The sequence below is a fragment of the Elgaria multicarinata genome, chromosome 8, assembly GCF_023053635.1.
Source record: "Elgaria multicarinata webbii isolate HBS135686 ecotype San Diego chromosome 8, rElgMul1.1.pri, whole genome shotgun sequence".
NCBI lineage: Eukaryota > Metazoa > Chordata > Lepidosauria > Squamata > Anguidae > Elgaria > Elgaria multicarinata.
In genome coordinates, this window is record NC_086178.1 from 22,150,119 (window position 1) to 22,177,948 (window position 27,830).

General features: G+C 43.3%; 1 protein-coding gene across 4 annotated transcripts; it reads right to left on the reverse strand.

Moving 5' to 3' along the window:
• Positions 1-268: 268 nt before the first annotated feature.
• GPR160 (G protein-coupled receptor 160) lies at positions 269-24,809 on the reverse strand. Of its 4 annotated transcripts, none has more exons than XM_063131453.1 (5): positions 24,506-24,809; positions 19,777-19,898; positions 13,533-13,607; positions 9,683-9,757; positions 269-1,598 (listed from the first exon to the last, which is right to left on the reverse strand). In XM_063131453.1, the coding sequence occupies exons 3-5, from the start codon at positions 13,582-13,584 to the stop codon at positions 532-534; spliced, it is 1,194 nt and encodes a 397-aa protein (XP_062987523.1). In that variant the 5' UTR covers positions 13,585-13,607; positions 19,777-19,898; positions 24,506-24,809; the 3' UTR covers positions 269-531. The 4 variants fall into 4 exon arrangements, with proteins under 4 accessions (XP_062987523.1, XP_062987522.1, XP_062987526.1 ...); XM_063131452.1 differs by having other exon boundaries at positions 13,533-13,610; XM_063131456.1 differs by lacking the exons at positions 9,683-9,757; positions 13,533-13,607.
• Positions 24,810-27,830: the final 3,021 nt, after the last annotated feature.

Genomic DNA, 27,830 nt, shown 5'->3' on the forward strand with positions numbered 1-27,830 from the left:
TAAAAATAATAATGGAAGTTGGTGTTGCAGTATGAACCTTTGCTCAGTTCAGTGGGATATATATATAGGACTCCCACTCAAGTCCCGTTGCAACACAGAGGATGCATTGCAACAGTGCGTAGTGCTACTTCCCCTCAGTCTCATTCCCACATCCCTTTTGCTTAATTTATTTCTGTCCTTTGAGAACTGTTTTGAGTTATTCATTTGGAGCACAATCCATTGAAAACTGGGCATTTAATTGTCCATTTGATTCCAATGGAGCTTGCACTTGTTATTATCAGAAGACTCAATTATTACTGACAGTACAGCAAGGTTTCATTACTTTATTTTGAAATAAATACCCGTATTGGAAATCCAACTTGGAAAATAGTGCAGTTTTCCACCACACACACACCAAAACTACAGATTGATAAAACGTTTTTCCCCTCAAGCTATGTTTCTGTATTGTTCCCTCATTTAAGTTCACAAAGGTAACAAAATCATCTGTCCCAATATGGTGATTCAACATTCGTGGTCTTCAACAGCAACTCATTAACAGATTATTACTTTGGTGATGGGCTTTTGGAATTCCTTTGCACCTTGGCCGTGGAAGGGGACAAAGCAGAATTTCCAACTGACAAATGGATCCACGTCCCAAGACTCTTCTGTCAACTCAATGTACTGACGGTTTGCCCAACATGCAATTCCAATAAGAAAGCTGTTGACAAAATAAAGCCAGGGAACATTCATCTCTATGTAGGCGGGAATCTGAGAACTGCATAACACTATGAGCATTTGAAGGAAAACAAATGGTGCCCAAGTGCCAATAAAGCAGATTAGAAGTCTCGTCAAAAGATGCTTTGCACAGTCTCTGGGGTGGCACTCAGGAACATAAGGGAAGAACAAAACTGTCTCTGTCTCAAATGAAATTAGCTTAATTGACTGTACCATATCCACAACCTCTGACCAACAGAGTACAAGAACCAGGCATATGAGAATCAGTATACCAAGTGAGAGCCAGTAACTCTGGCTGCTGATATAAAAGGGACACTGGTATGCAGAATTATAATGGTTTATGTCAAGCCCTAGGGAACTGCCTGGAAAATTCAGAACATAATAGAGAACCAAAATCCACATGAAGACAACAGCAGCAGTGTACAATGACCTCTGACACACATTCGGATACCTGGAAGTTTTGGTTATTGTAAGGTAATAATCCAAGCCAGCCAAAAAAGTAACTGGATAATGTAAGATCCCATAGGTAAAGGCTGTGATCTGAGCCAAAAGACAGATGTGATACTCAGTAAACCGGACACCTGAAAGCATAAAGTTCTGAAAATAGGAGATGAAAGACATCATCACCAGAAGCACAAAGTCAAAGAAGGCTAGTGATATGCAGAAATAGCCCATAAAACTCCCACGGTGATTCTGTTTTGTGACTCGCAACAGATATAGATTGAGTGAGACTTTCCCCAGCATGATGAGCAGAAGAGCTGTGCTAGCTTCAGAAGGCTGGAACGTCTGGCCATGCTGAAAATATAGAAAGGAAGAATTCTCATAGAAGACTGCACCCATTATTAAGAGGGAGATGAGTGATATTTTCCAACTCCAGCTCATACCTAAAAGAGAAAGACAAGGCATTGTTAGTTGTTCCTGGATTCACAGAATATAAGCAAGTTTCTGCGAAAAAGCAAGAGGAAAATTTAGGAATATTTTTGAGAGCCCATATTATCTTAGGAGATCTGCTCAACTGTTTGTACTGTTGTAATTCTTGTGAGCCATTTGGTTTAATTAACCTGACTGGGTTCACACAACACAACAACCCATTGTGGGTGACAAGCCATCGGTGAACAAACTGCTTGGCAAGAGCAGCAGAACCCCCTGCTTCCCAAGCATGATCTGATCACGCCTCACAATCGCAGCTGAGCCACCTCATCCTGTCTTACTAGTGACATCCGCTCCAACGGTGCCCAAACAGTTTGTGCACAAATTACCCACTGACAGCTCAGGAAGTTATCTGGAACTTGGCTCTATTATTCCTCGGCCTCTTTCCTTTTCTTCTTTGTTCCACCAAACTCCTCTCCCTATCGTCATGGAAACCTGGTTAAGTAACTCTAAAGGGACAAACCAACGGCCACAAAAATAGAAGCCACTTTTGGGGCAATAACACATTATTAATGGTAGTACTGCTATATTTGATCACTTAGAATAACAAAATTTAAGAAAGATACCATTGTAACATTTGTAAATAATAACATATGCATATTGAACAGTTGCTGAACTCACAAAACTACTAGACATTTCTTTGCAATAACTCTAAGTTACCTGTTATCCATACACTGGGTAACATTACATGAAACATGTATCTAACTATGGCATATCAAAATTAATGTATTCAAGCTATGGCTTATTGCAAAGGTAAAAGAATACCTTGCAGTTGTCTAACACCCTTTAGGTGCATATCTAGATCAGGTAACATGCAATAGGCAGAAAACTGTATAATAATGAGGGGGAAATTAACTTTTTTCTTGTATATAGAAACGAAGGTATCTGATACATAGTAGAAGAGAAACACATTGTGCAAAATGGAAATAAAAAGCGACAGTGACCCGTAGACCACTGTAAAGGGCAGGATGAAGACATAAGCTAATAGCTTGAAACCCATGGTGGTTTGCTCAGAGTCCTTGGGTTACTCACATCACCTCCAGTTCCAAAAGAGTCTCTCTCTCCCCAGCACCTCCTAGCTCATCGTTGGGACCACAGACGAGTCGATGGAGACCATCCAAAAAGCCAAAAATACGGCTAAAAAGATGGGGATTGGTCAGCAGCAACTACAGCTTCAGAGACCATTCCGCCAGAGACGCTGGCCCGGAACACAACAGCAGTTCCAGCCTAGGCAGCAGCAATTCCAACTGCAACACCGCCCTGCTACATACCAACCCCAGGGTCAGTACAGAAGGCAGCAGTACCCGGGTCGTTTCAGGCAAAACAAAAGTAAGCCTGACCCGAATCAAAGGCGGCGCCTTTGACTTTTTTACACCAAACAGCCTAAAGCCTAAGTTTGGTGACATCCTTGCCCCTTTTTTCTACAATTGGACCACTATTACATCAGACACATGGGTCCTTAACATCGTATCTCGGGGCTACAAAATAGAATTCTCCACTCCCCCTCCCCTCGGAACCGCAAGGTTCTCACCACCTACAGACGCTCTATTACAAGAGACTACGTCTCTGTTGGATAAGGGCGCCATAGAGCGATTACCAACTCGCACTCTAGGAAGCGGGTTCTATTCCCGCTACTTTATGGTTCCGAAACGGGATGGGGGGCTGAGGCCTATTTTGGACCTCAGGGAGCTAAACAAGTTCATCAATCCTAAAAAATTCCGGATGAACTCCTTAGCAAGCATCCTGCCTTTTCTCTCCCAAGGGGATTGGTTCACGTCTATCGATCTTAAGGATGCATATTTTCATATTTCAATCTATCCTGATCATCGCCAATACCTCAGGTTCATAGTAGGGGAGGACATTTTCCAATTTAAGGTGCTTCCTTTTGGTCTTTCTACTGCTCTCCAAGTTTTCACAAAGTGTATGGCACCAGTTTGCGCCTTTCTGAGGACTCGAGGGGTAGAAATTTACCCCTACTTGGACGATTGGCTGATAGTGGCTAATACGGAGCAAGAAGCCGCCTGTAATACCCACCTCACCATCAAATTACTCAACGAATTAGGCCTTTGCATCAACAAGGAAAAATCTAATTTTCATCCAACCCAAAAAATTAAATTCCTTGGAGCAATTCTGGACTCAACCCGCTCCAGGGCTTTCCTCCTAAAGGATAGAGCTAATACGTTAATTAAACTTGCAATTAAGCTCTTCCGATCTAAAATTACCTCTGCCTTCCAGGTGCAAAGGTTATTGGGTTTCATGGCAGCGACGGTCAACGTCGTCCCCTGGGCACGTCTACATATGAGGCCCTCACAGTTGTGGCTTCTGAGGGAGTACGACAATACATTGGACGCTCACCGAGTGAAATTGTCGCTCCCTGCCAAAATAAAGGACATGCTCCTTTGGTGGATGGACTTGTCCAATATCACAAGAGGCTTGGACTTCAAACCCCAAGTTCCATCACGACATCTGATGACAGATGCATCCCTATTGGGCTGGGGAGCCCACTGCGGGGATCTGACTATCCAGGAGCGATGGAGCTCCCTCGACAGGAAACGACACATCAACGTCTTGGAGTTGACGGCCATCCAAAAAGCTCTGTACGCCTTTCAGCAGACCTTATCGGGTCACGTAATCCAGATCCATACAGCCAATATGGCTGCTGTCTGGCACATAAACAAGCAAGGTGGGACGAGGTCTATGGACCTGATCTCCCTCACTATGGACATTTGGCATTGGGCAATTGCCCACGACATGACTTTGTCTGCCATTCATATCGCAGGCCAGGACAATATCCTGGCAGACGACCTCAGCCGCACCTTTGTGGATACGCACGAGTGGCGGATGAAAGACACTGTCCTGGACATGATTTTTCGGGCATGGGGACAGCCTGTAATAGATTTATTCGCGTCAGCAGAGAACGCCATCTGCAGCCAGTACTGCACGTGGGCGGGCCACGGGGCAGCATCTCTAGGAGACGCCTTCGAGAGGACGTGGACAGGACAGCTTCTGTACCTGTTTCCCCCCATACCACTCCTCTCAAGAGTCATCGTAAAGCTGTGCAGCGACAACGCCAACGACATCTTAATAGCGCCTTGGTGGCCAACCGCTGCCTACCGACATTTGGAACATTATCCTAGCAGCTAGGAAACCAGCTACTAGGAAATCATACGCAAACAAATGGACAGCGTTTTCTGCCTTTGCCCTGAGTAGAAACGAGAACCCATTTTCAGCACCAATAGCAACAGTGCTTTCCTTTCTTTTTTCTTTATTTAAAAAAGGACTCAAGTTCTCGTCACTTAGAGTTTATTTAGCAGCTATCTCTGCTTCACACCATTGGGTTCAGGGCTGTTCGATCTTCACACACCCCTTGACAAAACGGTTCATGAAGGGCATGAAAAACACCATACCACCAGTGCGCTCCTTTGTACCTCAATGGAGTCTCTCTGTGGTGCTCAAGGCACTATCTGCTAAGCCCTTTGAGCCTCTAGCAGGGACGGACTTGCGGTTGTTAACTTTCAAGGTGACATTCCTTGTTGCAGTCACATCTGCTAGGCGGGCATCCGAACTAGCAGCACTCCGCATAGATCCACCATACACGGTGTTTCATGCTGACAAGGTGGTCCTTAGACCGGACCCAGCCTTTCTCCCAAAGGTTGTTTCTTCTTTTCACCTTGGGCAGGACATTGTGCTCCCAAATTTCTTTCCTTCGCCGACGTCACCTATTGAGTCTGCTCTACATACCCTGGACGTAAGACGGGCTCTAGCCTTTTACCAGTCCAGAACTGCTACCCTCCGGAGATCCCAAAGACTTTTTGTTTGTTATGGAGGCAAGCAAAAGGGACTCCAGGCATCTCCGCAAAGAATATCTGCTTGGGTAGTTCAGACTATTAAGCTAGCCTATGAACTCGCTGGCCTTCCGTTGGAGGGTAAGGTGCGCTCTCACTCCACGAGAGGAGTGGCCACCTCTACGGCTTTTGAAAAGGGGATCTCTCTACCAGACCTCTGCAAAGCAGCTACCTGGTCGACACCTTTGACTTTTGCCAGTCACTACCGCCTGGACATCAGGGCGCGCAGAGACTGTGCCTTTGGGCGTGCCGTCTTATCGGCAATTCTATGACTACTATTATACCAACTGACACCACCCACCTCCGGTAAGTCAGCTTGTTAATTGCCCATATGTGTGATGCACAGAGACCACGAAGAAGAAAGACAGGTTGCTTACCTGTAACTGTAGTTCTTCGAGTGGTCATCTGTGCATTCACACAACCCTCCCACCGTCCCCACTATGGTGTCATTATTTTTATTTATTTTTTTGATCACCTGGTGGTTCTCCTCAGTGAGACTGTTTAGGCGGTTTCAGGAACTGAGGGGATTAGGCGGGAACCCCTGAGCATGCTCAGTGGACGGTGGGGGAGGGGTTCCCACCTAAAACGTTTTCAGCTATAGAAGTTTCCGAACCTGGCCCTGCGCAGGCGCAGAGCCCATATGTGTGAATGCACAGATGACTACTCAAAGAACTACAGTTACAGGTAAGCAACCTGTCTTTTTCAGTAGGTGCAGAAAACAATAAAATGTTGGTGCCTGCCTGACCTCCAAAGGCAGGGAGTTGCATAGGAAGGGGGGCACCACACTGAAGGCTCTTCTCCAATAGTCACCCAATGTTACTCTCTGAAATCGGCCCCATAGGTAAGACTGAAACCACCGTTACACAGTGCCTCAGATACCCATCAGATAGCTGATGAGAGATCAAGAAGAATTAATAGGGTTGCATTGCCCCTGTCCCTCTCTCAATAAAGGACATCCATCAGGGCAACCAAGGCTGATTCAGTCCCATGCCTTGGTCAAAACCCAGACTGGAATGAGTCTAGGTTTTTATTACACAGGGCTTGATCCAGATTAAGGTGTGCACAACTGAAGTAGAGGAAGCAGATTTCCCCCCTCCCTATGGCAGCTCCTCAAGATCCAGAGAGCTTTGGCTATTGGGTTGTATAGAAATGCAATAAATAAATTAAATAAAAAAATAAAATCCCTGAAAATGCTACACAGAAGGTCAGGGAGGCTTGCAGAATAGGGTGAGCTGTGGTGTAGAAGGGGAAGGGAGGAGGAAATTCCCCCCAACTCCAGCAGAGGCACCTTCCATGAGTAGAGACCTTCTGTCAATGGAATCCAGGATCCAACCCATAAATTATAATCTAAACTGGAATATTGCTCTCAAGCTTGTCTAACTGGTGGGCAATTTCCCCCAAATACATTCCTGTGTGAATTGTTCAAATGGATTCGGATCATTGCAACTTATTAAAATGATTTTTTTCACAGACTGGTATGCAGCTTGTACCATGCATTACTATTTTTGAAAACGCCGGGGTTGTTTTGTTTTGTTGCATACTTCTGAGACACCGGCAAAGATAGCATTTTGCTTCTACCCAGGGGAAGGCTTCATTGTACTGTATCCTTAGCTTGAAACAAGCTCCATCAGGTTTACAATAGGGAGAGGGGTATAATTGAACCCTAGCCTTTAAATGGTTTCTCCTCATAGCTACCTTGTTTTCCCTGAGAAATTTCAAGAGACCATGACTTGGCCAAGCTCACAGGGAAGAAGCAGCATCATACACCCAACACTATGTTGGATCCTGGAATGGATCAGTTTTACTTTATTACTTAGCTTTAGGATGCCCATTGGCAGAAGACATGAAGAAACATGAAGAAATATTTCTAAATGTCAAGGCCACCATCTGGACAATGCAATTATTGAATTATTGGTGGCATGGGATGATTTTTCAATTAGTGGCTAGGATGGACTGTACAGTTTTGCTCTCTCTCTATGGCCCTGTATTGTATTATCTTCATTCATTACTGCTACTGCTGTTATCAGATGTGACCATTGTGAGTATATGTGTGTGCTGGAACTAATTTATTCAACCAACCTCTATGCCAGTAAAAGAAGCTTGTTTTATCTTAACAAAGTGTTTGAGCTTATTTGAGTCTTTGCTGCGTTTCTGCTGAGAGAAGCTTCTAACAGAACTCTGCTTATTCTTGAGAGGAGTTACTTCCAACAGGTTATGGACCTAGAACTCTCTCAGGAAGGACCAGTAAGACCAGTGTGGACGGACCATGACTGACCAAACCCTGGAGCAACTGGTGGAGTCGTTGGGAAGGCAAGGAAGGCTGCTTCGTGAGCCGTTTGTCTTGGAGGTCAGAGCGGATGGTCTGAAAGCTGGCGGACGAAGAAGTTGCTGATTTTGGGGAATCTGAGGAATCCGAGGAGGATAGCCGGTCGGACCCGGAGGAGTCAGGCAACGGAGAGGTTGGAGAGCAGCCAAGAGATATGGTGCAGTATAATGTTGGCAGTACTGTTCCGATGGAATTGCTCACAAAATTATCTTTCATGGTCTTTCAAAACTAAGATCACCAATGATCTTCTTACTGCCAAGTCTAAAGGCCATTATTCTGTTCTTATTCTCCTTGATCTAACCGCAGCCTTTGACACGGTTGATCACGATCTTCTCTTAGATTCCCTCCACGACCTTGGACTCTGTGGCTCTGTCTATAACTGGTTCGCCTCCTATCTAGAGGGTCGCTCTTTCAGCGTGTCGGCTAACGGCAGCTCGTCCTCCTCTTTTCCCCTTTCAGTTGGGGTTCCGCAAGGCTCGGTGCTTGGCCCATTGTTGTTCTCTCTATACATGCTGCCCTTGGGCAAGCTCATTCAATCTCACGGCCTCCAATATCACCTGTATGCCGATGATACACAATTATATCTTTCATCTCCGGAACTTTCTCCAGATGTTCACGATCATATCTCGGCATGTCTTTCAGATATCTCAGCCTGGCTGCTTCATCGTCGTTTGAAACTTAACATGGCAAAGACTGAATTGCTAGTTTTCCTCCTAAACCTTCTCCTCACCTCTCATTCTCCCTTACTGTCAACGATGTCACGCTTACTCCGGTCAAGGAAGCTCGTAGTCTTGGCTTTATATTTGACTCCTCGCTCTCCTTTACTCCTCACATCGAGGCAGTAGCTAAATCCTGTCGTTTCTTCCTGTATAATATTGCCAGGATTCGACCATTTTTGTCTGTCTCTTCTGCCAAGACTCTCGTTCACGCACTGGTTATCTCTCGGTTGAACTACTGCAACCTTCTTCTCTCTGGCCTTCCTTCGTCTCACATCAGTCCGCTGGTCTCTGTCCACCACTCTGCCGCTAAGATCATCTTCTTGGCCCGCCGCTCTGACCATGTCACTCCACTTCTGAAATCTCTTCATTGGCTTCCAATTCACTTCAGAATCCAATATAAACTTCTCCTACTGACCTTCAAAGCTCTTCACTGCCTAGCTCCTGCCTATCTCTCCTCTCTCATCTCACACTATCGCCCCGCTCGGGCTCTCCGCTCCTCTGATGCCATGCTTCTCGCCTGCCCAAGGACCTCCACTTCCCTTACTCGGCTTCGTCCTTTTTCTTCTGCTGCCCCTTACGCCTGGAACGCTCTTCCAGAACACTTGAGAACTACAAACTCAATCACTGCTTTTAAGACTCAGCTCAAAACTTTTCTTTTCCCTATAGCCTTCAAATATTGAGTTTGTTCTGACTTTACACTGTTGGTTTTGCCCTACCCTGTGCCTGTCTACACTTCCCTGTGCCTGTTTGCATTCTCCTTCCCTCTTTATTGTTTACTACAACTTATTAGATTGTAAGCCTATGCGGCAGGGTCTTGCTATTTACTGTGTTATCTGTACAGCACCATGTACATTGATGGTGCTATATAAATAAATAATAATAATAATAATAATGTGAAGAAAGATGATTTGTGGGAAGTAGTGGTTAATGAACAGCCGGAAGATTTGAGTGCAGCTCAAGTCCGGGAATGGGGCCGCCGTGCCGAAAGGGCAAAGGCGCAAATTGTTTTATGCATGCGTAATGACCAATTGCCTTTCATTAACCGAGAAGACACAGTAAATGTCATATGGACAAAACTTAGAGACGTTTATGTTCGGGACACTGCTGGTGCAAGAATACATTTAACAAGAAAAATGTATCGTACTCACCTGAAAGAAGGGGGTGACGTTTCAAAATATTTGCAAGAACTCCGTGAATGCTTTGAAAGCTTGGCAGCCGCAGGTCTGATGGTGACAGAAGAAAACAAAGTTTATATTGTACTTTCTAGTTTGCCTGCTTCTTGGGATGTGTTAGTCACAACACTCGAAGCAATGGCAGTGACTGCATTAACCCTTAATTTTCTCTCTGGGAGGCTGTTAGAAGAGCAGCACAAGAGGCGAGTAAGAAATGAAGCCGTAAGCTCAAAAGGAAGCGGCGGCAAGCCAGACGCATTTGTCAAATGATCTGGAAATGAAGGGGTTAAAGCAGTTAAGCAGGAAGCTGAATCCATACATTCAACTTCAAAGAAAGTCAAGCCGCTAAGGTGTTTTCGCTATGGCCGTGTTGGCCATTTGAAGCGGGATTGCAGAGTCAAGCTGCAATTGGAATCTCCTGAAACCCATAGAGAGCAACGGGATCAGCGTTGGAAGGGAAAGCCGAGGAAACCAGAGGAAGCGCAGCTTGTAACAGCTGGAGTGAGGATTCTCAAGAGGCGAGCGGTGAAAGGAATCGTTGGCTCATAGATTCTGCCTGCAGCAGTTCGATATGCAACCAACGGAAGTATTTCCAGAATTCCCATGAGCCTTTGCTGAGGAATGTTGCATTAGCGGACGGGAGCACAGTCCGAGTGTGCGCAGAAGGAGAATGTTATCTACCTTTTTTGGATCAAAGTTTTGAATCTATTCTTTTTGTTCCAAGTTTAAGTTATTCACTTCTAGGTGTGTCAACTTTAACAGAAAAAGGTTATTCAGTCCGCTTAGAAGGAAGGAAATGTTTTGTTGAAAAAAATGGAAAATTGCGTGGGACTGGCCATATGGAAAATGGTTTGTTTTTCAGGGATGATAAAATGGAAGAAGGAGAATCCGGGACTGTTCCATCAGGTTGTATGATTAACAATTTACATCCTCATGAGAACGGTATACATCTTTTCACAGGCGTCTGGGTCATGCAAACTTTAAATCATTAACTAAAACGTTGAATGTCACAGAGGGTGTGAAAGTTCAGAGTTGCAACAAGTACCTGGACTGTGCAGTTTGCAAATTTTCCAAGTCATGTGTGGCAAACATTCCACGCGTGAGAGAAAAAGAAAATCTAGGGCTTATTCATATGGACTTAACCGGGCCGTTTTCAGAGAGCATTGGAAAGGCAAAATACGCATTGGTTCTCCTAGATGACAAAAGCAGATATTCCTTGGTTTATATGTTGAAATCAAAAAGTGAATGTTTGAATGCTGTGAAGTCCTGGGTATCTTGGGTAGAACATTCTTTCCAGAAACAGGTGCAGAAATTTCAGACGGATCGTGGAGGAGAATTTCAAAGTTTAGACTTTAAGCGTCACTGTACCAAGACAGGGATTACACATAAGTTAATTGATCCCAAGAGTCCGTGGCAAAACGGCTCTATTGAATGCAGGATCGGCATGATCAAAAGTATAAAAGAATGCTTGATGCAAGATTCTAAAGCCGAGAAACAGCTGTGGGGAGAAGCGTTTGCTACAGCAAACTATTTGTGTAATTGGACCTGGTCAAGTGCCATTAATAACACCCCATATTCTCTGTTGTACGGGAGAAGCCCCAATTTAAAACATTTAAGAACTTGGGGAAGTTATGCTATTGTAAATATTCCTTTGTCCCAGAGAAGGCAAGGAGGACCGAAAGGTGTTAGGTTACGCTTTGTTGGTTATCAAAATGGCAGTTGGCGTTTTCTACTGCAAAATGGAAAAATTATGGTTTCTAAATCGGCTCAGTTTGAGGAGCAGAACTGGGCAGGGATTCATAGTAACCTGGATGTTCTCATTGAGTTAAGTGGCAGGCCAGCAGAAACTCCAGCAACTCAGGAGTTAAGCGAAGAGATTCTTGAGCTGAAGTACCGCTGGAGAAGTCCAGGAAGTTGCAAAACAACTTGAAAAAAGGTATAGTTTAAAGGCACTAGGTTCAGTAAAAAATTACTTGGGTGTAAAAGCCAAAATAGCAGAGGACGGAAGCTTTATTTATTTTATTTATCATACTTATACCCCGCTCCTCAGCCAAAAAAGGCTCTCTGAACGGCTTACATTTAGCAAAAAAGACAGTCCCTGCCCTCAGGCTTACAGTCTAATAAAGACATGACACACAAGGAAAAGGAGTCAAGGAGGGAGGGAGGAGAGAGAGAGAGAGAGAGAGAGAGAGAGAGAGAGAGTCCAGCAGGAGCAGGCCCCGATGTTACTTCTGCCTGCTCCTGTCCCCTCGGTCCTTCTTCTTCCCCACAGGGCCAAGATGGCAGTTTGCCCTGTGGGGGGGGGGGGAAAGAGTCCAACAGGAGCAGGCCCCGATGTTACTTCTGCCTGCTCCTGTCCCCTCGGTCCTTCTTCTTCCCCACAGGGCCAAGATGGCAGTTTGCCCTGTGGGGGGGAAAGAGTCCAGCAGGAGCAGGCCCCGATGTTACTTCTGCCTGCTCCTGTCCCCTCGGTCCTTCTTCTTCCCCACAGGGCCAAGATGGCAGTTTGCCCTGTGGGGGGGGGGGGAAGAGTCCAGCAGGAGCAGGCCCCGATGTTACTTCTGCCTGCTCCTGTCCCCTCGGTCCTTCTTCTTCCCCACAGGGCCAAGATGGCAGTTTGCCCTGTGGGGGGGGCGGAATAGTCCAACAGGAGCAGGCCCAGAAGATGCTTAGTCAGAAGCAGAAGATTTTGAACTTGCTAGAAGCCTGTGGAATGCAAGACTGCAAAGGGGTCAGAAGTCCTTTAGCAGTTGATGTACGCAAGAATTTGCAAGGGGAAAGGTTTTGTTACCCAAATCTTTATCATTCAGTGGTGGGCACATTACTTTATCTGGTGTCATGGTCTAGACCAGATCTTGCTGCCTCAGTTGCTATTCTCAGCAGGTTCGTTGCTTCGCCAACAATCCCAGCTTGGCAAGTAACAAAACGTGTTCTAAGGTATTTAAAGAGGACTTTAGATTTTTGTCTAAAGCTGTCAGCAGAACAGGACAAACAGTTTTTGGGCTACATCGACTCAGATTGGGCAGGGTGCCTGGAAGATCGAAAATCAACGTCAGGACTTGTGCTAACGTTTAGCAAAGCTTTAATCTCCTGGAAGTCCAAAAAACAAGCATACGTGTCCATTTCATCTTGTGAAGCAGAGTATGGAGTGTTATCTGAGTTATGTGGCGAAATCACTTGGTTTGTACAGTTACTGAAAGATTTCAAAATTCTTTTTGAAACACCAATTCCTGTTTTTTGTGATTCGCAGTCCTGTATAGCATTAGCAAATGGAGATGTGTTTAAAGCTAGGTCCAAGCATATCTCAATTTAATACCAAAACGTGAAGGAACACATAAATAATAAAACTCTAAGGCTTGTTTATTGTGAGTCAAAGGAAAACATTGCTGACTTGTTCACAAAGCCGTTAGGAATTACTAGACACAGAGAGCTATGTGAAACGTTAGGTTTCAGGCAGGAGTAAATGTAAATATCTGTACAATGTTTTTACATAAAGCTGTTTCATAAAGTAAAAGAAGGGGTGTTGGATCCTGGAATGGATCAGTTTTACTTTATTCCTTAGCTTTAGGATGCCCATTGGCAGAAGACATGAAGAAACATGAAGAAATATTTCTAAATGTCAAGGCCACCATCTGGGCAATGCAGTTATTGAATTATTGGTGGCATGGGATGATTTTTCAATTAGTCAATTAGTGGCTAGGATGTAGAAGACCTGTATCTCTCACTGTCCTCAAAGACCGTGAAGTCTAAATAACGGGTATGCATGGCGTAATGAAACAAAGGAGGGCAAACAGAAATGGGGGCAGGCAATACACATACTACTTACCCCTGGTTGCTTCTATTACAGCATTTTCAAAATGTATTTCTTCAAGTTGCATTAATCACCCCAAGTCTTGAAAATCTACTGATATCCAATTAAAAGACATGTAAAAATTTTTTTTGGGGGGGCACACCCATCTAGAGCTTTTTAAAGGGCACTTAGGCCTATGAGTACAAGGGAGAGGGCCTTTTCAGTAGGTTCAGGGATCATCAGGTCCTTTTGGGCAGGTTTCAGGTGTCTCCTGAAGACCCACTGTATTCACTGGCCTTTTGTTCACTTCTGACTGCTTGTTATATTTATAATTACAGCTTTTATTGCATTTTATTATCTTCTATTGCTTATTTTTCTTTTGTATAACACCTTGGGAAGGTTCCATCCTTAAAGGTAGCCTAAAAATAATTTAAAACAATAATTTAAAACAATTGTTGTGAGGGCAAGGGACCCAATTCCACCTGCTAAAGAGCAACTAGTAGGGTTTGCCATTTTAGGAGCTTCACTCCTTCTGCTCCAGAGCAATTGCACTTATAATCGCTGCTGCAAATCCTCAATTAGCCGTCATGGCAATGCTGTTGTTTTATAGGGTAAGACCACGATGACATTTTGCTCTGCACATTTTTAATCACCAAGCAAGAATGGGTACTTATTTGCCATTCCATAGTAAACCGGGGAGAAATAGGATTCTTCTGTGTGGTCTCTGTGCATCACACACTATGGGCTTTTGCGCCTGCGCAAGACCAGTGTCAGGAACTTCAATAGCTGAGTATGACTTTTGGCGGGATCCCCGCCCACCATCCAGGGGGTCCCGCCATGCTCCTCAGTTCTCTTTCGACCGCGCTGCTACCAGCACGTCCGGAGCTTCGCTCGTCTTCAAAGAGAATATTAGCTGAGATTCTTACCTTATCTTAACCTTATCACAATGAACAACGGCCACATTCACCACCCAGATCTCCAAACACTTCGACTAACTGCATGGAAAATCAACAATCGGTGTTAGACATCCCCCCCCAAATACAACACATATTACGTTCAGCGAGGAAACCATCGACCCGTAAAGCCTATCGAGCCAAACGTCGCCGGTTCAGATCCTTTGCAATACAGCACAAATTTGATCCCCAAAACTGCTCCATCAGGGACGTCCTTCTTTTTCTAAAACACCTTGTGGATTCAGGTCTTAAAAATTCTTCACTCCGGGTTCATCTAGCAGACTTATCAGCTACACACCCTCCAATCCAAGGACATTCTATTTTCACTCATCCTCTCATCAAACAATTCCTGAAAGGTGCAAAAAACTTATTTCCTCCAATAAAACACATCACTCCACAATGGAGCCTGTCGGTCGTCTTAAAAGCTCTGACGACAAAACCTTTCGAACCTTTGGCATCCATCAGCATACGCCTCCTCTCCATGAAAGTAGCTTTCCTCGTGGCCATTACATCCGCTCGTCGAGCCTCTGAACTTACAGCCCTTCGAGTCGACCCACCATATCTGTCTTTCCACCCTGACAAAGTCACACTTCGGCCAGATCTACAATTCCTTCCAAAGGTTGTGACATCTTTCCATCTCAACCAGGATATCATTCTCCCTACTTTCTTCAAACAGCCTTCTTCTCCACTAGAAACAACTTTGCACTGTCTCGATGTCCGCTGAGCCCTTGCGTTTTACAAATCTCGAACTGAGCCATTTAGAACCTCTCCTCGCCTATTTGTGGCGTATGGTAAGCCAAACCAAGGCGCACCTATATCATCACAAAGGCTTGCTGTTTGGATCACCCAGACAATTTGGCTTGCATACCAGCTCCAAAATTTGCCGGTGCCTGACCACCTAACAGCGCACTCTACTAGAGGCATCGCTACCTCTACTGCCTTTTCCAGAGGAGTTCCAGTGCAAGAACTTTGTAGAGCGGCCACCTGGTCAAAGCCCTCTACTTTTATTAGACACTACCGACTAGATGTCAAAGCCAGAGCTGATTCCAGTTTCGGTAGAGCTGTCTTATCTTCACTTCTGTGATACCAACTCGACCAACGAGACTACCCTCCTCCGGTAAGTCAGCTTGCTATTCGCCCATAGTGTGTGATGCACAGAGACCACGCAGAAGAAATGCAGGTTGCTTACCTGTAACCGTAGTTCTTCTAGTGGTCATCTGTGCATTCACACAACCCACCCACCATCCCCTCTTGTCTCGTTCAGGCTTGAGGTATGCTGCATTGTAATGTGACACCTGTCACACATACTATATCGTTCATCATGATTGAACATATCCGTAGACATGCATGTCTGTTTAGCCACATATATATACACACATTATTATACAGTATGCATATATACATATACGTATAGCTATCCTTGGCTCTATTGACCGCGGTCTCAAGGAACTGAGGAGCATGGCTGGACCCCCTAAACATGCGCAGTAGGATGGTGGGCGGGGATCCCGCCAAAAGTCATACTCAGCTATTGAAGTTCCCAACACTGGTCTTGCGCAGGCGCAAAAGCCCATAATGTGTGAATGCACAGATGACCACTAGAAGAACTACGGTTACAGGTAAGCAACCTGCATTTTCCTCTGATGCAGGGGGTGAGCATGATGCAATTCAGTAATGTGGCGGCAAAAAAAAATACACCCCAAAATCAGCAATTCCTTGCTGGGTTTTAGTGGAAATCTGCTACAGAGGATTAGAAGTGAAAAGCATAGGTTATTTTCAAGCTAAATTTGTCACTTCTAGTTCTCCAAAGTGGTTTGCTGCTGAAATTTGGCGGAAACTTGCTGATTTGTTGTTGGTTTTTTTGCTGGTGTCATACTGCTGACTTTCAGCAAAAGTGCAGTCACTTGACAGGGGGAGTTTAGGGAAGTGTAGCCTCTGGACCACACAGACTTGACAACCCAGGTGGGTATTGACACAACAATCACTGGATGCTAGGGCACCAGACTATTGCCTATAAATAGGCTGACCATATGAAAAGGAGGACAGGGCTCCTGTATCTTTGCATAGAAAAGGGAATTTCAGCAGGTTTCATTTATATATATGGAGAACCTGATGAAATTCCATCTTCATCACAACAGTTAAAGGTGCAGGAGCTATACTAGTGACCAGATTTAAAAGAGGGCAGGGCACCTGCAACTTTAACTGTTGTGATGAAGAGGAAATTTCACCAGATTCTCCATATATACAAATGACATCTGCTGAAATTCCTTTTTCTATGCAACTGTTAAAGATACAGGAGCCCTGACCTCCTTTTCATATGGTCACCCTAACTTAGATGTAGCATTTCTCGGGAGAAGGAACAGAGGACTATGCCAGACACATGACCACAACAATGGCTTAATTCAGGAGGTTAATAGATTATGTGCCACCTCTGCAGCTGATTGATACAGGCTTAAATCCCACATCTGCTCCAAACAGTAATCTATAAGTTGTAGCCTATTGGGCAAATTCCTGGAAGATAGGTTTGTCAGAGGTATTCGCCAAATGGAGCAAGGCCACACAGAACCTCCATATTCTAGGGTAGTATACACCTAAATACCAGAAATTAGGGGAAAGTAGCAGAGGAACATTGTTGTCTTTACGCCTGGGGTATACATTTCCTAGAGACACATGGCAGCGGACATTCTTAGAACCAGGATGATGGAATAAATAGTCTGTGACCTGATCCAAAAAGGTAATTCTCAGGATCCGGTGCACTACTTGAGATCCACTGCTTAGTTCAGAAATCACAACCACACCAGTGATACAGCCACTCTGCCATCCGCACTTCAGTGTGAGACCAGTGCTCAGACAAAATACATTGTGATGCAGATCTCACAGGCCTGCAAAACACTGCAACATAGCCAGTGTTCAACCACTGATTTGGGTACATGCAGCCTTACTTAAGCTCTGCAGTCAGCAGGAATGAGGTCAGTGGCATTAACTCTTGAATAATAAAGCCTTTATCCAAAGAAAGACCTGGTCCCCATCACTCTGGTTCAAACAGTTGTTTTCAGCTACTGTGTCAGCATTTCTATTATAAGCCCTTTTTCTCTCTCCTGATCATCACCCCTTTATAATGTTATGATTCAGCCTAAAAGACTTGGGTTGCAGTGAAACTTCATTCACAAGGTCAACGTGCAAGAGCCATTTTGTTTGTGTAGATTGTTGTCATTAGTCATTACATCAAAAGCATTTAAAATGGAAACATCAGATGCTTGTAACCTTGAAGGCAGGCTTGAATATACTCAGGCATGGCTCTGTACAGCATCCAATGTCATAATTTGACTTCGATCAAGATCATAGTTTTACAATTTCTTTTTAAAGCAAGTTTCTAATTCTCCTAGTTTGATGAAGAGTTCCAAGATGTGTATCATATTAAAAGTTATGAAACAAAGAGGGGTGTGGGCAAGGAACATGAGCTGAAAAGGGGAGAGCTAGTAGCCAATCTGATAAAGAGAAAAGGTCAGATCGTCTCTCAACCTCAGGTGACCACTCAAAGCTTATCACCTTACACCATGGACACAGGCCTTTATTTAAAATATTTATATGTATGCAGTCTTTAGTGCAGGACTGTACAATATTTTGTCATTTTCCAGCAGTAAAGTGATATTATAGCTAAGCTGGAATATAATGATTCTTTTTTTTTTAATATGCCTGAATTTATAACCCTGTTTTTCCTAGATAATTTTTACTTTGTTTGTTTAGGAATATTCCGGAGTTTACTTTTGGGGATTCAAAAGATCTAGTATAAACCACTTGGTTTTACAGTCCTTTGGTAATAACCTTTGAGAGAATGAAAGTGGGAAGACTACCTGTATTAAGCAAGAAATGAGTGCATAGACTTCAAATAAGTTTTTTCTCTGGTTCGTCTTAACCAGGTGTTTTATCAACTGAGTATAATATGTGGTTATGGGCTCCTCTGAAGGAGGTGGCAGTCTACTTTTTGTATTTTGTGTTAAAAGTAACCCCGGGCTCAATCTGAGCATGAGAAGAATTTGCAGTTAATTGCAGGGAGGATGGTCTGAGAAAGAGCTCTGATTTCAGTACTCTAGCCAGCAAATCGGAAAATTTCTTAGAGGTTTTTCAGACAAGCGTTCAATTGCATGCTCGCTACTGCCTGCTAAAGGGTGTGCATGTGTCCTTTAGATGACATCAACCTCCTGTGTGCCTCCCGCTCTTTCCACTCGTTTTTCCTTCACAAAATAGACCCCTTTTAATTCGGCTTTTTTTAAAAAATGGAATGTGCCACTATCTCCTGCTATGTGCAGGAAAAGCTGCATGATAAAAACAGCCTCTGAATGGGCCACATGGTCTTTGTTTACTTACTCCTCCCCACCCCCGGAAGAGCAAGTGCGGAGAAGTGACAGTAAGGAAACACGATTTCCCCCCATGTGATGACACTCTTAGTGACACAATCCACCTTTGAAATGACCCTACACTTCAGTTACTTGACCCCAGAATAGTTGTTTTAAAAAGGATATTGTTGTTTTTATGTTCTTGATGGTTTTAAATTTTGTATATTTGTTTTTAAAGTTCACTGTTTTTAACTTCTGTAAATTGCCCAGAGAGCTTCGGCTATGGGGCAGTATATAAATGTAATAAAATAAATAAATATATAAATAAATAAAATAAAAGAACTTACCCCTTCTATCAGAACAAACCATTCTGCAAAATAGTTTACTTTTGGGTGTGTGTTGTGAAAGGAAGAACTCCAACCAGTCATGTTTGAGTTTCCATTGGGCTCCCTGATCACAGTTTGGCATCTAAAAGTTCTTTGATGCATTTTCTCCTTCTGCAGTTTGGACTCAAAATTCTTAATTTCTAGTATTTTTAACATCCTCCAACATTTCCATATTGGTTCTAATATCAGGAAAATCTCCTTCACCTGGTATTTCAGAAGCTGGAGATTCATTAACTGGCTACTGCTTTGAAGGCATAAACAAGAAAAAAAAACTCCCTGAAAACAAACTTACACAGAATCATGCCTTTTTTACTTTTAGAAACAACTGTGTCTCCAAATTGCCCAGGTATTCTTTCTGCTTTTGAATCTTCATCCCATGTCTATCCAATTTCATAGACATCAGAAATGGAGGATACACTGGGGGGGGGGGGGGGGGAAGGAAACAGTTTGTGCTAAGGACCTGGCTTTTATTAACACAGATCCCCATAAAAATCAAAGCCTGCTTACTCATAATAACATCTAATTGGAAGCACAATTCCGTGTGTTTGTTTTCAAGGAATTTTTTGAGATAAATCTATGCAGACATCCCAGCATGATGGCATCTTACCAGATATCCTAGGGGGTACTGTTGAGTCACATCAGAGGTGGAGGTTTGTCACAGCAAACATGGGAGACAACAGGATACGACTAGAGCGTCATTTCTTATTTCTGCAGCAGCTGTTCATAATGCTGAAGAAAAAACAAGGCACAATTTATTAGTTTTTAAAGTGGTTTGTTGTTTTTTGACGTCTGAAACTGGTGTGGTGAAAACCATGAACGACACTTCAGTTGCGTAATGGCTCCTACACATGTGCATAGTGCTCTTTGGATCCCAGCCTTTGTACTTTAGGGGTCACTCCTTTCTCCCTAAAACATTAAGACCTAATAAGCTGAGTAGCAGCAAGTGTATTCTAAAGTCCTTGAGATATATGTGTTTTCTGCAGTATACACTAAAGTTCTTGGGATATGGATCCCCAAAAAGCAGTGTCCTGTTGATCTCCAGCAATTCTGATAAACACAAGGAGATGAAACACATAGTCATGTAATACTCCAGATGGTTTCAAGCAACATTTCCCAAGTGAAAGCTATTTAAATATTCACCACATTATAGTTGTAATGTTGTAGAAGATTAGTCATGCAGAGGTTTTCATCTGTCAAGAATTTCATGTAACAGAACTGGAAGAAATTCCAGCCTGAAGCCTTGGAAAGCTATTTATTTAATTATATTTATGAATCGCTTATATTAAAGGAATTTGTAAGTGATGCTCAAAAACAAGTCTTCATATGGAGAACAAGATTACCTTACTAGGAATGTTTGTTGGAAAAGTTATGGTTTTAAGTAAGGGGTAAAAACCCAGAAAAGTTGGCACCCGCCTATTTTGTAGTGGTAGGGAGTTCCAGAAAATTAATGATAAATGTGATAAATATTAAAAAACAACAAAACAGGTCTCATCCCAGTCAAGGCCTAAATGGGAGACACGTACCTCTCCACCTAGCAACCCCATGTAAGCTCCACTAAGCTTTTTGAAGAAGAAGCAAGACACAAGTGTAATAAATAAATAAAACATTACTAGTAATAACACAACAGACACACATGACATGGGGCAGATCAAATTGCTACCTTTTAATGAACTTAATGGTCAGGATTTAGAAGTGTTAACACCTTAGTCCAGTTGCTAGGCAATTGTTCCACATGGTTTTCTTATTCCTTAGCCCCACCTCCCGCCCCACATCAGCATCACACTATCCTTAAGGATTTGAGTCACAGTTGTGAAGAGGCAGATTTCACACAGAAATAATGGAAAGAGAATGCCATCATTTGGGGAGCCATGCAGGAGTGAGTGCATCACTGTTTCCGCTTTGTATCTGATTTCTCAAACAACCCTGTTCCTGGCGTTTTTGATGCAATGTCCAATCCTGGAACTCTGCACTTTTGAGGGACAAACAACCCAGAGTTTTAACCCAACAACAAGCCATGGGGTTCAACAAACCCATGGGTTGCCATTATTAGTTACCAGGCCGACTATTTATAGTTGGGGATGGGGGCAGGAAGCGAATGTACCATTTATTCACTCTCAAAGAACAGTAAATAGAGGTTTTGTTGCCACAAAGAAGTTAAAGTTTTAGCAGAATATTTATATAAGTGCCTGTAGTATTTAGCAGAATATTTATGGAATGGGTTGTAAGAAAGCAACTGTGGGAGGAATTTAAAAATTTTCAAACTGTGGAAAACATCCTAGTAAGATGTTACTCACATCCTTCTCCATCCTACTACTGAAGTATAGACTGGGGCCATAGCTAGACCCAATGTTTATCCCTGGATCGTCCAGGGGTCAAACCTGTTCATCTAGGTGACACACAGGAGATCCAGTGCTCAGGCAGGGGCGAACCCTGGATGGTCCCAGGATAAACTTTAGGTCTAGCTGTGGCCTGGGATGAAAAAGCAGTAACAGTAAACTGCAGCAAGTGCTGAGCAATTGCACCTGTAAATGTGAGTTATACATATCATCTGCTGAGAGAATAGAATCTGCTTGTGCCACATACACCATATATCATACATGCCATAATCTAGAATAACCACTTAATTTCATACAAATACTAGAATCCTTCGTTCAGCTATAATCAGGCACTGAAAGAGTGGGGAAAAACCAATCTTTAACATGTGAATACCTAAGTTTGCTTAACAGAAATTTACACTTTGAATAGGTGTCAGGACACTTACACAAAATCAGACACTTTCATTTAGTATAAACTAATCCAGATTATGCACTGTGCCATGGTTCCATACTTCAGTTAGTGCAGCACTAGAAAAAACGTTTTAGCTACCAAACATATTTCTAGCAGCACAATTTTCCTGCAGGGATTTTGCAAGCCTGCTATTAATATATACGTTTGTTACTCAACATCCAGCACCTCTTTAGACATAACGGAATCACTACAAGAAAAGCACAATGTGAAGCAGAAAAATATACACTTGTGTGGTTACCAGAAACCAGACAGGATGCAAGTTATTTCTAAATAATAACCGAAATAGTTGCCTAGAAAACCATTTGAAGCAATCCTAATTATTTATTGTTCTCAGGATTTATTGTTCTCACAACCAGGATAAAACCACACAGCAGAAAATAAAAAATACAGAATTAGAACAGTAAAATTTAAATTTAAGTTAAAATTAAGTGTTAAAATACTGAGAGAATAAAAAGTTCTTCAGCTGGCGACGAAAGGAGTACAGTGTAGGCGCCAGGCGGACCTCTCTGGGGAGCTCATTCCACAGCCGGGGTGATCTTAAGGTCCAGGCAGGTACATATGGGAGGAGGTGTTCCTTCAATTAACCTGGCCCCAAACCATTTAGGGCTTTGAATGTTAATACCAGCACTTTGAATAGGCCCGGACCTGGACTGGCCGCCAATGAAGTTGTAAAAGGACTGGCGTAATGTGGTAGGAAGAGTTAAATGTGCATTTGGGGACACACAGAAGAATTCTCACAAGACAATATTGGATGGAGGATAGTGAGAATTCTTTTACACCAAAGAAGATATTTAGGTAATAAAGCAGTTTTTATACCACATGGACCAAAGACCTAGTTCTCAATGGGGTGGTAAACTTACGTATTAGGACTACGTCACTTAAAACTGCAGCAAGGGATCACATAATTGAATACTCCTCCATACAAAATAACTCCTTGCACCTAGGAAGACAGATGACAGGGAGAAAGGCTCTAGCCTAACCTCAGTGACTTCTAGTTTCCTATATAGAGAGGTTTGTGGGTTTTTAAAAAACAAACAAACATTGAATCACATGTTTTCTCCCCACCACTACCTGCAGTCTGAAGTGGTATAGTCCAGATACAGGTTTACCACTTTGCTGAAGGTACTATATTATATATGACAGGCAGTTGTATGTAAATATGTGCCACGGAAAATGGCAGTCTTGAGCAGAAGACTGGTACAAGCCCATCCTGAATTTTTTCTGCTCACAACCCGGTTCTAGGTACTTTTTTCCCCCACAGAGTGGAGGGGAACCCTTCCTGCCCGCCGGAAAAGAGCAGTTGAAGAGAAAGCAATTTTGAACAACAAAAAAAACAGTAATAGTCACCAGTTTCCCACTCAAGAATGCAGCTGGTTGACTTTAAAAAAAAAAACACCTGGGAAGTTACATACAACTGCCCAACACAGGTAGTTTACCCCTAAGAAATTTGAGAAGATCACACTTCAGTATGCCACATGAACGTGTCAAATTACTTACTACCATTTGTTTTCATAATTATTCCGGCACTATTCAAAGCCCTAAGTAGGGTGACCATATGAAAAAGAGGATTTTTAAGAGTTTATAGAAAAGGGAATTTCAGCAGGTGTCATTTGTATGCTGCAGCACCTGGTGAAATTCCTTCTTCATCACAACAGTTAAAGCTGCAGGAGCCCTGCCCTCTTGACCAGATATAGGGCTCCTACATCTTTAAGTGTTGTGATGAAGACGGAATTCCACAAGATGCTGCATGCATACAATGGCACCTGCTGAAATTCCTTTTTTATACAACTATGGCAGGATCTACACTACTGCTTATAACAGTTTATAATGGTTATGACATCTGTTCAGGCCCAGGACACATTACATATACCGTTTTCATACCTTTTTAAAAGTGTTATATCCTGCTTGGTGTAGATCAGCACCAGGAAAGAAACAGGAGCCCTGTCCTCTTTCTCATACGGTCACCCTACCTAAACGGCTTAGGTCCTGGCTATCTAAGGGACTGCTTGTCTTACTATGAATCTGCCCCAGTATGAAGATCGACAGGACAGGCCACTTTGATGGCACCATAACCCACACAGCCCTATTTGTTGAACATACATGAAAGTGCTTTTGTCTGTGTTGCCCCCAAACTATGGAATACACTCCCTCAAGAACTACAATCGGCCCCCATTCTCTTGACCTTTAAAAGGAGGTAAAGACTCATGTTCCCCCACTCAATTTGGCCTTTCAAAATGTGTGGTTTTAATGTTTGTGCTGTTTCAGAACTCTTGCTTTTAGATTTCATGGTTTCGATTGTTGTATGCTGCCTTAATGGCTTCTTAACAGATAAAGGCAGCACATAAATATCAGTAAACAAACAAACAAACATTATAACTTCCCCCATGAGCAACTGTTTCTTCCAGAAGTGATGGCACTTTCAACAGTTGGCTGATAGGCAAAAATCCAACAGGCTAAACTTTCCTCAGTATCCACACCCCAAGAGCTTAACCGACCTTGCACTTCTGCCTGCTATTCAGCTGGTTGAAGAGTGTTAAGCAGGAACTCACCTGTATTAAGTGGTCTTCAGTCTGTGGGCAGACAGGCCATCGGAATTAAGCTTGGAACAGAAAGGACGCTTTTTTAACGCACCAGCCCTTCGTTTCTAAAATAAGAGGCCTTCCAACTCAAGCCTGTCTAAAAGTGATCAGGCTTGCTGGGGGCGGTGGCAAGCGGCAAATGCATTCTGCACATGCTCAGCGGCACTCCCGTCTTCACGAATCTCTAGCACTCAATACAGGCTCTGGGCTCGAAATGAAACGTCACCAGTTCTGCCAGCAGCGACGCGCACGTGCTGCTGCTGCTGCCGCCACCACGGCTACCACGGCTGAGGCGAGCTGCTTATCCGCCTGCAGCCCAGCTTGACTGCCTGAGGAGAAAGCGCCCCGTTCGCTCACTCGCACCGAGCCACTCCTACAGGGGCGGCCTTGGGTGGGGCTTCGCCGGCACCGCTCGCCGGGCAAAACCAGATTGACGAGGAGGGGGACGCTTTGAAGTCAGGCGATGCCCCCCTCCCACCCAGCCCCGCCCGAAAGATTTAGAAACTGGAGTCGTTCCTCTTTCTCAAGCTGTTGTTTTCTATTTTAACAAGGGAAGGCGGGGAGGGAAAGACCGCGTTTAATTCCCCCCACACGTATCTTTCTCATCTAGAGAGCGAGGCCGTCGGTGCAGGGTGTGGGCTGCTCCAGTTACCATCAAGGGTCGCTTGGCTCACGTTTGTGGGGTATTTAAATGAATGCCTTATCCGTATCGCATGAAATACTGGTGGTATTATTAACATTAAGATGATGATGATGACGATGATGATAATATCAGTCACCGGCATCACATCAAACTACTAAACAGAAAACTTTCGGAAACTCTGCCTACCAAAATACATCCACGCCAACATCCAGAAAGCAGTCATACTTAAAACAGGCTGAATAATCAGAAAATTCCTGAATCAGTAAAAGAGCATGATTCAGCAAAGCCCATCCTGTTCGTCTAGAAAAACCGACAAGAGCAAGGAAAGAGAGATAACAGAGTGTGTGTGTGCAGGCTTTTCAGTATCCCACTTTTATTTTCCGTATTCTGTACTTTAAGCAGTTGTCCTGTGAGCAGCTTTGAGCACCGTTCAGTGTAAAATGGTGGGAGAGAAATCATGGAAATAAAATTTAAAAATTCAACATTTTAAAGCCCCCTCCTTTCAGGCTTTGCCCCCATTTGAACCAAAATAGGCCATCCCGCCCCAGTCACTACCTGACAGAACCTGAGGGAAGGAAGGTTATCCTGTGGAAAAATCTTCTGCTCTTTTTATTATTACTACTATTTCATACCATATGTGTGATAATAAAATAACTGACATTTTGCCTCAGACGACTCACCACATTCTCTGGCTGCTGCTTGCAGTTAAGCCCACCCTGCCTTATCTCATGACTGAGGGCCAATTCACATGCTAGGTACATAGTACACACCATTAGCCTTCAACCAGTGGGGCAAGATCCGCAAAAAACAAACAAACAAAAATAGGTCGCAGGTCATCTTAAGATGGGTCCTATAATCAGATGCTTAACCCCTATTTTTATTTGAGAGGGTAAAGTAGATTGTGGGTAGGGGACGAGATGCAGGACTGGACCTACCATTAGGCAGAGCAAGGCAGCCACCTTATTTGGGGTGTCATAAAAGAGCAGCAAAGGGTTACTCAGAAACTCAGAAGGTGGTGACAAGAGAGAGAGCCTTCTCTGTGGTGGCCCCCCAACTTGGAACAATCTCCCTGACGAGGCCCGCCTGGCGCCGACATTGTCATCTTTTCGGCGCCGAGTCAAGACTTTTCTCTTCTCCCAGGCATTTAACAATATGTAATGACCGTGGGTCTGGTTTTTGGCTCATTGTTTTTAAAGTCGCTATAGTGGTTTTAAATGTATGTGTATTTTGCTTGTTTTTGTGGTTTTTAATCTTTTTATATTGTTTTTAAGTGTTTTTATCTTATGTGAACCGCCCAGAGAGCTTCAGCTATGGGGCGGTATACAAATGCAATAAATAATAATAATAATAATAATAATAATAATAATAATAATAATTTCATTTTAATAAATGTTGTATTTTTACTGACAGGGAAGAGGGACTTACGAGATTTTCTGCCTCAGATGCCAAAATAGCTTGACCATCCTTGAGCATTTAGTACCTTGACTTGTGGGGAGCACTATTATCAGTTTTGACTCAGACAGCAAAATGTTTTGGGCTGGCCCTGGCAGAAAGACAGTCATAATGAAAAAGTGAGCGTGCTGTAACAGATTTGGGCTAAAGTTTGGTCCAGGTCAGAGAAGGTTTGAACACTGCTAGAAACACAGCAGCTTAACAGACACAATGGCCCATATATATGTATATATAAGCATATAAGTAGTAGTAAATAAATATGATACCCATGGTTTAAGACAGGATTGGAATAGAGAATTGGAGTTTCTTATTTTGCCAAATCAATGGATTGTTGCATTAGAGTCTCTATCTAGTTGTGCCTTTATATTGTTTTTTATATCATGTTTTTGTACTGTTGTTTTATACTTTGAATGGTTTTAATTTTTGTAAACTACCCAGAGAGCTTCGGCTATTGGGTGGTATAAAAATGAAATAAATAAATAAACAGACCAACCAACGGTTATGAAGAAACTGAAATTAAATGGACCAGAGAAACTAACAGCAAAGGATGAATTTATGTCACTGCAGTCAATCCTGTGAACTGTAAAAGTCATGCAAATCAAGGAAATTTGCATGATTCACTTTGTTCTGCAAACCACCCACCCCAGCTTCTGCTGGTCATGGAGCCAGGAAAGCACTGTAATCACTGGAAATCTTACTCATCAACTCCTTTGGCATCTAAGATTCCCCAGGTATTTGCCCATACACATCACTCCCATCCCATGTGGCACACCTACAGTACAGTTCTATTTGTAGAACTGTACTCAGTAGAGCAGCCAGGGGAGAAGTGTGGATGGTAGGGACAGGGTGCCGTAAAAGGGGTAGGAGAGGTTCATGCATTCATGTATGGCTCACCCTTTGAACTATCATTCAAAAATTAAGAAAAGCTAGGAGGCGGGGGGAGATAAATTATATCAGAAAATGGAAGATGATTAATCAAAATAACGTATCGGTGACTGCTGAGCTATCTTGAGATGTATGATAGGTACTCACTAGGCAATTTCGACAAAGTGAGATAGTACTCTTAGTTCCAGCCAGTACAGAAGAACCTATGGACAAAAACAATGGGGTGGGGTGAGGAGAATGGATTGTTTGAAACATAGTGTGCAGGTTTTTATGACAATGCCAAGTAGAAACTCAAGAAAATCCTGGGATACGTCA

Coding starts and splice junctions, on each gene's coding strand:
- GPR160 (XM_063131453.1), bottom strand. CDS start 13,584: ATGCAACTTGAAGAAATACATTTTGAAAATGCTGTAATAGAAGCAACC. Junction 9,758..13,532: donor TGTAATAGAAGCAACCAGGG/GTAAGTAGTATG, acceptor TGTCACCATCAG/ACCTGCGGCTGCCAAGCTTT. Junction 1,599..9,682: donor ACGTCACCCCCTTCTTTCAG/GTGAGTACGATA, acceptor TTTCTCTTTTAG/GTATGAGCTGGAGTTGGAAA.